General features: G+C 32.7%; 1 protein-coding gene across 1 annotated transcript in view; it reads left to right on the top strand.

The window, feature by feature from the left end:
- The window catches only part of SPACA1 (sperm acrosome associated 1), a 37,655-nt gene extending 30,417 nt beyond the window's left edge, over positions 1-7,238 (top strand). The window contains exons 7-8 of the mRNA XM_074265425.1: positions 242-362; positions 7,007-7,238. Of these exons, the coding sequence (XP_074121526.1) occupies positions 242-362; positions 7,007-7,163 (278 nt within the window). The 3' untranslated portion in view covers positions 7,164-7,238. The remainder of the gene's footprint in view (positions 1-241; positions 363-7,006) is intronic.
- Positions 7,239-12,887: the final 5,649 nt, after the last annotated feature.

Below are 12,887 nucleotides of genomic sequence, written 5' to 3'. Positions count from 1 at the left end.
GTAATTCTATCCTGTTCTGACTTCTGATGTCTCTTTTTGCAGTTCAAATCTAAAGCAAGTTCATATATAATTTATTGTCTACTGACATATCCCTGCCTTTTAAAATAAAATTTTCCAAGAATTTATTTTCTATTTACTAAATATTTTCTATTTTCTAACTTATTTTCTATTTCTATTTAAAATATGATTTTTTTCTATGATGATAGTAATACCAATAATTGAATATTTTTTTTTCTTTTAGAACTACAGTCAAGAAGATTAAGCAGACCAGACACTGATATAATACTAGTATTTGTCCTGATAACTGGTGTTATTGTTTGTATTGGTGTGATCTTTGCATTAGTCTTCATAATTATTCACTGGTAGGTGAACAGCTGGGTTTTTGCTTTCTTTAATCATGATTCTTCCAATTTCCAACTGGGAGCTAATTATTATAGTCAATCAACTTTTGAAATGTGAATATTTGTAATAACTCCATTGCTTGTAAGTCACAGAGAGAGTATATGTTCACTCAACAAACTTTTATTAGTGCCTATGATATTCGAAGAACTATTTGAGGCCCTAGGATAGATAAAAGGATAAATAAGATATTCTTTCTGCTCTCGAGGAGCTTATAAATTAGTTGGCTCCCCAAAGAGCAAGCTAGGAAAGTGGGTTGATTTACTTTGAATAAACGTAAAATTTTGCATTTGCCTTTTTTTTTTTAAAGCAGCCACACAATATAAGATGCAGTAGATAGGTCTAGAAAATATGTTTAAAAAAACTTAGTAATGCAGGTTGACTGTGGGCTTAATAATAATAATTTATGTTTATACAGAACTATAAAGTTTGGACAGTCAGCTAGGTGCAACAATGGAGAGAACACTAAGCCTGAAGTCAGGCAGACTTGAATTCAATCCTGGCCTCAGACACTTCCTAGTTGTTTAATCCTGGACAAGTCACTTCATCCTGGTTGCCTCAGTTTCCTCATTTATAAAATTAGCTGGAGAAAGAAATGGAAAACTACTCCGGTATTTTTGCCAAGACAACTCCAAATAGGATTACAGAGAATTGGATAAGCCTGAAATAATGAACAAAATAAGGCTTGCAAAGTGCTTTACATATATTATTTCATCTGAATCCTTAAACAATCCTGTGAACTAGATGCTATGATCATTCCCATTTTACAGATGAAGAAACTGAGTCTTAGAGTAGTTGTGACTAGCCTCAACTCACACCGAAAGTGTCCAAAGCGTGACTTGAATTCATGTCTTCTTCATTCCAAGCCCAACAAAGTATTATATTCTGTTAAATTATTCCTTTAGCTTAATAGATGTGATTGACCTCTGTCCTCCATGACCCTATATAACAACCAAAAAAGCTACTACACTGTCTCTAAGGTTGCATTAAAATAATTGGTACCTCCAAAACCAAGGTGGCAAATGCCCCATTACACATCTGGCACATTGTTTTCAATTACTAGGCCACATTTAGGGAGAGACATCAACAAATTAGATTGCATCCAAAGGATGTTCACAAGAAAGTTTCAAATTTTGCCATTTGAGGAAAAATAAAAGAAACTGGAAAAGAGAAGATTTCTAGGAAAGGATGTCAGAAGAGTTCTCTTTAGATAGATGAAAGATTTTCATAGAGAACAAAGAGTAGATTACTCTGTGTGTGTGCATAGAAACTTAGAATGACAAAACCAGCTTCCAGGGGAAACCTCAGGGGAGCTCAATATTAGGAGAAACTTCTTAAAATTTTGAGGCATAAGGTTATATATTTAGAGCTAGAGGAGGAGATGTTAGAGGTCAAATCTACTTCCTTTTAATAGATGAGGAAATAAACTCTGAGATGTTCTTATTTGCCTGGGGTCATACAACTAGTAATTCTCTGAGAAGCAAGGTTTGAGTCCAGATCTCCCTCACTCAGAGTTCAACTCTATATCCTCCATACAACACTGCCTCTGAAATAGAATGAAGCAATCAAGTCACTGTAATTGGAACTAATAAAACACACATCAGATGGCTATTTCTTAGAAAAGTTAGGCTGTTTTTTCCATTGTTATTAATACCCAATTAACATTTTGTCTGTCATATCAGACTAAACACAAATATATACACACATATATCTTATAGCATATATACATATACGTGTGTTTATATATATTTATATATACACATATAATATATATGCTCATATATAACATAGTTTACAAATATTTATTATGTACATGTGCAGATGTATCTATATCTTTATAGATATATGTATGTATGTATGTTTATACACATCTCTTATAGTTCATAAGATCACCAGGTCTTTTTCATTGTGAGAACACTGAGCCATTCTTGTCTGGAACTTATGTGGATGCTTTCTTAAACATTAAGTAAAGCTCTTTATTTATTTATTTTTACTTTAATTTTATTGGTTTTATACTGTAACACATCAGAGGTGTCAAGCTTAACATCTAATATTTCTAATATGTTACAGTACAAGGCCATGAACAGATTCTTGGTATAGCATGCACCATATACAACACTTGATTGGAAATCAGGAAGATCTGAATTTGAATCCCGCCTCTGATTTTTGTCCTGGGCAAGTGATTCTGGACAAATGATTTAGTTTTTCTGAGCTTCATTTTTCCCAGCTGAACATGGAGATAATAATAGAACTTACTTCTTTGGGTTATTATAAGCATTAATTTAGATAATTTATTTACTTAGTACTTAGCAAACTTTAAAATACTATACAAATATATAGTTTGCAGAGTATTATATATTTAATGATGCCCAACTTGAAAACAAGGTGATAAAATTCAATAATTTCTCAATATCATTTATATCAAGACTTTCCCAATGTAAATGTAAGATTCTTAGTAGTAACAACCATAGACAACCATAGGCAAGAAATAAATCTTTCTGGAAATTCAATTATTCCTTAATGATAGTTTCTTCTCTCTGAGAAGAAGATGATGATGATTGGAGAAGCAGAATGGTATAGTACATAGAGACCTGGCCTTGGAATCAAAAAGATCTGGGTTCATAACTTGTTTGACATATGATGTCTGTGTTCCTTAGGCAAATAGCTGTTTCTCAGTGTTCTAGGGAACTTTCAGACTATAAAATACAGCAGGGACTAATATGCATTAGTAGAGAAAGTTCTTTTCCCCAGATTCCTATATTAATGAACTCACAGGCCCAGTAAAGATATAAAGACTACTATAGACTTGGGGACAAGGAGACATGAGTAGAATCCTATTTCTGATATTTATACTGGTGTGACATGTGTGTGACTAAACCTCAATTTCATCAACTATAAAATGGGTATTATGATGCTTTTGGTACTTATTTCATAGAGTCATTATAGCATTCAAGTAAGATAATGCACTTGATCTTAGCCAAAAGGCCAAGAAGCGATCAAATAAGATAATGCATAAAAGTTCTGTGTCAAATATTAAATAAGATACATGTCCCCTATTATTAATAAAAACCTCTCTATGTTGACCTTAATCATTATTCTAGATTTAATTATTCAATTATTTCTTAAACCCACCTAGTTGTCCTTTCATCCAGTCCATATCTATGGTATTCCTTTATTCTATTATCCTAGAAATCAGTTGAAAAAAGAAATGAGTTTACCCTGGCATGGCCTACTTTTAATGAACACATATTGGCTCTCATAATCTACTTCCCTTTTTAAAAGTGATCACAAAATTCAATGAATGAGAAGTAGAATACTTTTCCTTCTTTTCTACCTTTGGGAATTAAGACATATAACTTCCCCTAGTTTTACTGTTTTCCATAGTTTTTCGCTAATGAGAACAGGATTATTTCATTCTCAGGTTTCTCTGCAGCCTGGTATATATTTCATCTGGATCTTTCAACCTTAATTTACCAAGAGAAGCTAGAAACTTTAACATATCTTTTATTCACTTATCTTCAGTTTTAATTCTCTGTTAACTATTTTCATTTGATTCCTCACTGACCATAGATCATTCTACTTGAAACACAAACCAAATATGAAAGCGATAAGCCTGCCTTTTCTTCTTCACCTATTACCACTGTCTAATCCAATTTAAGCAGGAATCATATGCTTTCTTTGATGTCACACTTAATCCAAATTTCTTTTTTTTTCCTTTCTTTTTTTTTTTTTTTTTTTACCAGATCAGTGATTTCATTTGTATTGGAAACTTCCAGTAAGATAACTTCATATATGAATGCAGAGTTAGATCATTAACTCTGTCAGTGAACAAACATATATTAAGCCCTTATAATATACCACCACAGTCCCTGCCCTCAAGAAACTCATATTCTAAAGCACACAAAATATGTAGAAAATTATATGCATATTTACACACATACAAAATCTCTATGGTGTGAATAGAAATGATTTTTTTTAGAAAGAAGACACTGGAGTCGAGGTGGGAGGAGGAGTGATAGAAACAGGGAAAGGCTTCTTACAGAAGGTATAATTCAAGCTGAGTCTTGAAGAAGCCACTGGCAGAGGTGAGGAAGAGAACAATCCATTCCAGGGTGAGGGTCAATGAAAAGCCACAATCAGGACATGAAGTATCTTGTGCAATGAATAGCAAGTAGGTCAATGTTTCTGGGTGATTGAATACATAAAGGACAATAAAGTCTAAAAAGACTGGAAAGTAAGAAAAGGCTAAATTATAAAAAAGTTTTAAAATCTAAAGAAAAAAATTACATTTAATTCTGGAAGTTATAGGGAGCCCCACTGGAGATTATTGAGTAAAGGTCAGATCTGCATTTCTGGGGAAAATACTTTGACAGTGGAATGAAAGATGGTTTAGATTAGAGACAGATGAAGTTGGAAGATCAACAACAAGGCCATTTTCACATTCCAAGTATGAGGTCATGGGAACACGCATAATGGTGGCACCTGTGAAAGAAACAAATGTTAAAATAGGTATAAGACTTAGCAACAGATTAGACATGGAGGGAGTATGAATTGGGAGGAGTGAAGGATGACACCTACATTGTTAGCCTGGGTGACAGGGAGGTTGGTGGTACTCTCAACTACTAGTAACAGAGAAATTTGGAAGAGAGAAGGATTTGGAAGGAAAGTGAGTTCTGTTTTGAACATGAATTAGAGATGTCTGTGGTACAATCTGGTTCAAAATATCCAAGAAATTGTTTGTCGTGATACTGGTGACTTTCCTAGAGTCACTATTAATATATTTTGGAGGAAGAACTCAAATCCAAGGCTTCCTGATTTAGAGTCAGTGACTTAACATTTATGAGTCTCAGTCAGCTCATCTGTAAAATGAAAGTTTTGTGTTAAATGATCTCAGAGGTCCCTTCTACCTCTATATTTGTAAGAATCTCTATATCTATGCCACATTTCTCTCACATGGAGGTGGTCTCTAAAGACCTCTTTGATGTTGTCTACAATTGGCTTCAGCTAATTCTGGGCTTTATCATTCTGACATTCGTCTTTGTGAGACCATCCATTTATTTGTATGTATATTCAATTATTTGCTTATATTAAGAGATATGCTAATCTTTTCTTTCTCTTTAATTGAGTTCCCTATCCTACCACATCTGTCCTTTTAGATATTTTTAGTCTTTCCTCCTCTGAAACTTATGTTTATTAACAGGATTTCATTCTCAATAATATCCTATTTCTATTGAACTTACTTTACCTATAGAATTTAAAATAATGACCACCCTTTATTTTTATTATAGTTTATTTTTGAAATTCACTCTATAATGCTAGGTTATGTACCATATGGTTCTCAATCTCTCAGTTTTTATTTACCAAGGACTATCAAGTGGCATAGATTCTTCTTCTTAAGCTTCATATAATTTCTATTTTAGCAGCTGATTCTTTTTTATAGGTCAGAATTAGGTCTACAATAGTAGTTTTCCTTAATTTCTTGCTCTAACTTTTGGAGGATGAGACATTCAATAAGTAAAATCAAGAATTTATTGGTTCATCTGCTTCTAATAGAATCCCAGAAAAAGCTAAAGCTCCTTATCACTACAATATCATAATTTGGGGCTGTGTTTCTGGAACTTGCCAACAATTTCTCTCTGATTGGATAGTCCATTATGGTGCTCCCATAATCCCACTTCTCTGTCTGTCTATATTGATTATAACTCAAATGCTCTCTACCTTTATTCCTCTGATTTGTGGATATGCTCATTGAATGTCTTCTCAGGATATATTATTCTGCTCCACTCCTTTTTATTGATGTCTACTCCTTAATTAGAACTTGTTTTTGTTCACTTTTTCTATTACCAATACCACACATGTTTGGGAATAGACACCTAAGATCTTGAGCATTATTACTGCCTTTGTCATACATTGTACCTTGTGAATTAATGGGCCACTATAATGATATTTGGGAATCTAAGTGGCCCAATGGACTGTATGTGAGGCACTGAAGTCAGGAAATCTGAGTTCAAATTTGTCCTCAGAGACTTATTAGCTGTGTGACTCTGAGCAAGTCACTTAACCCTGTTTGTCTGTTTCCTTTTCTGGAAAAGAAGCTGGAGAATGAAATGGCAAACTGCTCTAATATCTTTGCCAAGAAAACCCCAAATTGAAGTCACAAAGAATCAATCAATTGGCTGTAGCCAATCATGAGTGAAACATTAAACAAAAAATAGTGATATTTAGTTTTCTTTAATATATTTCCCAATTGTTCTATGTAACATCTGACTAGGTAAATATATGTTGATACTTTTCTCAATTGCCTTTCAAAGAGTGGAGAAGGGATGGATTTGGAGATAGAAGATCTAGTTTCAAATTCCTATTCTGCCATTTTATGGGAAATGAAGCAAGTTACAACCTCTTGATCTATTTCTTAAGCCCCTTCTTAAGATCTTTTATGTTTTAAAATCTACAGTCTCCCATTTTAGTTTAATATCTTTATAGGTATGCATATACAGACCTATGTCTCCACACACATGATTAATGAAAGAGTTTATGGAAAATAAGAAAATGTATAAATTCAAAACTATTTAGTCATAGATTTAATTCCTTCCTTTTTTAATTTTAGGGGTACTGTAAAAACATTCTGGGCAACAAAAGGCTCTCTTTCAGAGATGCATTCTGAAGAGAGCTCAGTAAGATTCAAAGAAGGAGCTTCTATGGAACCATTGCCAACAGATACCGTTGGGACTGATGAAGATTGCTTGAGTGAATGGAATGAGTGACATATAAGCTATTAGAAACAAAAAGCAGTATAGTATGTAAAATGCATTATTATATAAATAAAATATATACTAAAATATTTACATGTTTGGAGAAGTGGTTTCTTGTAGCATGAAGGTAATGTCTGGCTTTCTTTAGTACAACTTGGCAGGAAGGTGATTAGCATTTAATTGTAAAGCTGTCTTATTAATACCATTGCCCAGATTATGACATTTAGTTAGACGATCTGTATTTATTTGCTGCTGAAAATAAAGCTAGGAGGTAGGGCTGTGAATTAAATTCTTCCATGTCTTCATTCCCTTATGTTCAATTTGTTGTACAAAAGGAGGAGGAAGGGAATTTGAAGGAATAAGTATTTATAAACACAGTTCCTACTATGTACCAGACAGTTTTCTAAGCACTTTACATATATTATCTCATTTGATCATTAAAACAAGCCTTCAAAGTAGGTACTGCTGCTGTTCTTATTTTACATTTGGGAAAATGAGATGTAAAGAAATTAAATGAATTTCACAGGACCACATAGCTATTAAGTGTGTGAGGATAGATATAAATTCATTTTTTCCTGGCTTAAACAAAATACTACCTACCTATCCTTATAACAGAATCATAAATGGCTCAATGGTGCAGAAAACACCAAGTGATTATTTTGAAAAAGCAAAATCTTACCAATATGGCATTCCTACTCTGAATTTTATGTCAATGATATGCTATTTTGTTAAGTGTGGGAATTCATTACACATAGAAAGATTGTTATCTCTCTCCTTAAAGAATGGCCTAAGACTCAAAGTTACTTGTCAATAATTTTCCAGTTAATAGTCATTCAAATATCAGATGCCTATCATGTGACAAGCACTGTGATAGAAGATACAAATACAAAAAGAAAAAAAGAAAAATCCCCTTCCCTCAAGCAACTTACAACCTAATTGCTTAGAAAACATGTACATATATATGTACACAATACACATGTATACATATAATACAAATAAAAGATACAAGGTAACTTTAGTAGGATAGCAATAGTAGCTGAAGGTACCAGAAAGAGGTGTTGAAATAATTATCATTAGTGCAGGATTTCAATCAGATCTTCATGACTCCAAAGGTAACTATTCACAATGCCATATAGTTTTATTCTTTTACTTTCAGTACCTGCAATATTACAAGTATCACTGGTTATGTCCATTTTTGTATTGTATTGAGTAATGTCATGGTAGAAACAGTTGCAAATTTTGGAAACACAGATTAAGATTACTACTTAAAAGGAGTTTTATGGTTTTTCTTACAACTTCATGACAAGGAATGAAGGGAGAATAAAGGAGGTATTAAGGAGTTTTTCCTATAGCACCTTCATAAAGTATAAGCATCTTCTGATGGAGAAGAGGAGATCATAATTGGCTTCAACAAATTAGTCATACCAATTGGGGGTTAAATAATTAAGCCTTAGAGAATAAAAGGCAGTTAAAAGTAATGAGTTCCCTGCAGGGATCTGGAAGGAAGTGATTACTTTCTCCTCTTCCCATTCAGTATACAGTCAGTCAATGGCTTTACTCTTCCAGAAGGAGGCATCTATCAAGCACATGGAGAATTTGTGATGTTTGAGGTCTAATAGAGAAGATACACTCTAAAAAAGATGTGAGCATAGAGAAAGCAACTTCAGGTAGCATGACCTCTGAAAGCAGAGAAGAGAGCTATGTATTAAAGAAAAAGCTGGGTCCAGCAACTTAAAATTGGGCCACAGAGATGACTGTGTGAAAAAAATAGAAAACTTCATTGCTCTACAGTTTTGTAGTTAAGAATTGTCTCAACAAATGTTTTCTCTGTAAATGTCTTACTGCCATTATAGTCTATGTTTGTGCTCCCTTTTCCCAGATGGTGTGTGTATGTGTGTGTGTGTGTGTGTGTGTGTGTGTGTGTGTGTGTGTGTGTGTGTGTGTAGTTTTTTTGGGAGGTGGGAGGAGGAGGGATTGTGCTCCTCGTTCAACTAAAGAGAGAGCATATTTTATAGTTACTATATTTAGTTTGGTCTCTTAGTAAATACATTTGTTTAGTAAATACATTTTATCTAATGTCTACTAGTATGAAAAACATAAGGTAACCACAAGATACTAAGGTACTTCTTTGGACCCAAAACATGAATGAAAAAGTATATTGATGAAGTAGCTCAAAGAGGATAAATAAATTGACTATGGTAACAAAGCTACTGCAATTTGAATCTCCATCTTTTTGACTCTGGGTCCAGAGCACTCTCCACCATGCCAACTTTCAATTATTTGAAATAGAACAATCTGCCAACTGAAATCTGAAAGATTATATTTTATAAGCTCCTTTTATGTAATACTAGATTAATACTCAAAATAAATTATTTGTAATACTATATCATTGTAAATATTCCTTTAATAAGTGCTATATACAGATAATAATCTGGGCATAAAAATTAGTATGAGGAAAACATGTTGGACTGCATTTATGAAATTATGCATACTTTTCAATGATTCTAAGTTTTTTCCTACTCTCAAAACCTATCGTTTGAAAATATTTTCCTATTAAGGCTACTTGGTGATAAGTAATGAAACACCATGATTCTGAAAGAATTAAAATAACATATAAGCCAAAGAGCAGTAGAAAAGTTCACATTGGGTGAAACTAGGCTTCAATAAATTTCAGAAGACATTATCAGAGGTATGTGACCAGAATAGGAAGAGGGATGATCAAGGAGTAAGAATAGAATACATCAGATGGACAGTCTAAGTAGTGTTCTTGTACTCAAAAATATTAAAGGCATGAGAGTTAGGTAGAAAAGATGGTGGAGAGATGCATAAAATTTATCAGGAAAGGAGGCAGAAGAGAGGAACAAGATAGGGGTAACTGAAGATGGAAGGTAGAATTGAAGATGGAACAGTCAAAAACAAGAAAAACCTTTAACTTTAGAGGATTGTGTATAAAAAGATGTGATAACCTGTACTTGATCATAGAATAAGTAAAGAAAAGAAATTAACATCTCCCTGATACGGTCAATAATATCTATCTAAATTATGAGCTACCATTAATCATAACAGAAATTCTGCAAAAGAAAAATTGATCCATAGAATAGATTGTGTACACAAGATCCAGAATCAGCATAATGTTTAATAAAGTCAAGTTCACAAACTAAAAAATAATAAGGACTCAATCTTTGATGGAAGACAATTAGGACAATTAAAAAGCAGTCCAAGAGAAATTAGGCTTACACCATCATTTCAACATATACCCACAATAAATGCATAAAAGAACTAGATTATAAAGTTACAAAGAGGAGCAGAAGAAAAACAACTTTCAGCACCATGAAAAGTTCTTGACCAAAGTATAGAAAGGATTACAGGAGATAAAATGGGTAATTTTAACTACACAAAATTTGAGAGCTTTTGCATAAGTATAAAGTTAGAATTAGAAAAAATTGGTTAACTGTAGCAAAATTTTCTAGTAAGTGTGATAAATAACACAATATACATACATATAATGTACACAAATATATAAGAACAAAAACCCATTCCTAATAGACATATAGCCAAAGAACAGAGGAAGTTCTCAAAAGAAGAAAATGCAAGTTATGAACAACTGTATGAAAACAGTCTCCAAGTCACTAATAAAAGAAATACAAATCATAATAACTCTGACATTTCAGTTTATACCCATCAGATTGTTGTGATAAAAAGGGAAAATTATAATTATTAGAGGGGCTCAGGAGTATAATCACAATGATAGGTTATTAAGTGATACAATAATTTTAGAAATCATCATTCAGGGAGGCACCACACCTGCCTTGGCCAATATCTTTACTCAGACACTAATATAGTTCATAACCCTGAACCTGAAATTCTTGGGAATAGCTGTGTTCCACATACCAACAATTCTCTTTCCACATTGTCACTCAAAAAGTATATCCAAGGAGATAGCTAGTGTGGAGAAGGGAACAGCCATTCCTAGAAAATGCCACCTAACTGCCCCAAATGGAATAGGCTAACTGAAACATCAAGGAATGTTGAAGAAGAATTGTAAAGCAGTCTGTGCTAGCCAAGTCAAACCATATATTCTCAAACCCTCATGGGTTTGCACCTAGGGTCTTGAAATCAAGATTCTTTGCAATGGCAATTCTTCCAAGTTGGTGTCCACAGCCTTCACCCTGGAAAACAACATCTGTGAAAATGCAGTGATATATTAGTATTTTCTCTTGCAACAAAAATAATGGACTTTAAGAAATGTAACATTTCCAGACACAATCAGTGACAAATTTATTTTAACTAGACTGTATTTACTTAATAGTTGATTTTTAAAAATTAAGATATGCTTGGAGTTGTGGCCAGATGAAGTAATAATAAAATTAAGAATAAAAAAATGAACTAAGATTGATGAAACATTTAATACAACACAGAGAAGAGAACAGAAAGAAAATCAAGAAGGGTCAAAGGCAAGATTGACAGTGTAGGTACTAACATGTTAAATTTGATAAATACTCAAAATAAGTAATACATAGTAGTTTCATGGTTTCATACTTAATCCTACTTTTCTATCTTTTATATATGAAAAATCTTTGAACTAAACATCAAATTCATAATAAAAATTTATTTAAAAAAGAAAAAAATTGAGGAGAATGGGAGAGATGACATAGATTTGGACATGAAAAAAAATCCTGACTTTTTTTTTTCTTAAAGTGAATGGGATAAGCTCTTCAAACTAGAAATCCTGGGGAAATTCTATAGCATATTAAAAGATGACTTGTGAACAGTGAAAAAAAAAGTAGAGTCAGCATATCTTCAGAAAGAATGGATTTTTGTCATTTTGTTAGTTACATTTTCTTATTGTTAAGGAAGAAAAGTTGGGAAAGTCAATAGTGGAGTGGTCTTGGATTCAGTAAGAAGTGGTTTTAAAGCATGCCTCTAATCTATACTATGTAACCATGAACAAGTCATTGAGGTTCTCTGTTCTCCAGGTAACTTCCTGCTCATTTATGAAGTATGTCTCCCACATTTTAGTGGAAAGATGAAAGATGCTAATATATATACAAATAGAATAATATAAATGCAAAATAGAACATAGAAATAAATTATTTGTCAACATAATATGAGTAAGTTCCCACACCTGGAGTCCTCTGCACTAATAAAATAATAGGGTAAGGTTAAAAGAAAACAACACAGAAACAAAACAAGATTTGTCATCAGGGGAATTTTATATACTGTACTCCTATTCAAATTCATTGAAAGCAACTCTATGGTCATTTCTATGAAATTTATCTGCTAATATGAAGGATTTACAAAAATATTTTCACATCTGAGAAGACATTGAAAACAATAGCATTTCTATGACATACTTCACCACTGCTAACATACTAAACACTGCTAATGGTCTGAATTAGAAATTTAAATGTTTCACATTAGGTAATTTTTTTTCTTTTAGGGATGAAATCGATTGGTTAGAATAATTGCTATGATAATTGGTTAGAATAAATATTATGTATAGTACTATTATATATATTTGAGTTCAACTTGGGTAGTTTATGGTGAGAAGAAAATAATTATTATAAAGTTCATCAAAGAAACTAAATGATCTAAATATGTGTGGAAACAGGAGCAATAGGTAGATATAGTTGATGAAGAACTTCAAAGATGAACAGGAACAAAAACACTCATAGAATGTATGAAAATAGTGGATCATATGGTAAGGACAAGTGACGATAGATGGATAGCCAGAGT

The sequence above is a fragment of the Sminthopsis crassicaudata genome, chromosome 4 (genome assembly GCF_048593235.1).
Source record: "Sminthopsis crassicaudata isolate SCR6 chromosome 4, ASM4859323v1, whole genome shotgun sequence".
Lineage (NCBI taxonomy): Eukaryota > Metazoa > Chordata > Mammalia > Dasyuromorphia > Dasyuridae > Sminthopsis > Sminthopsis crassicaudata.
The sequence above is the reverse complement of the archived record's forward strand: the minus strand, read 5'-3'. Positions and strand labels throughout refer to the sequence as shown.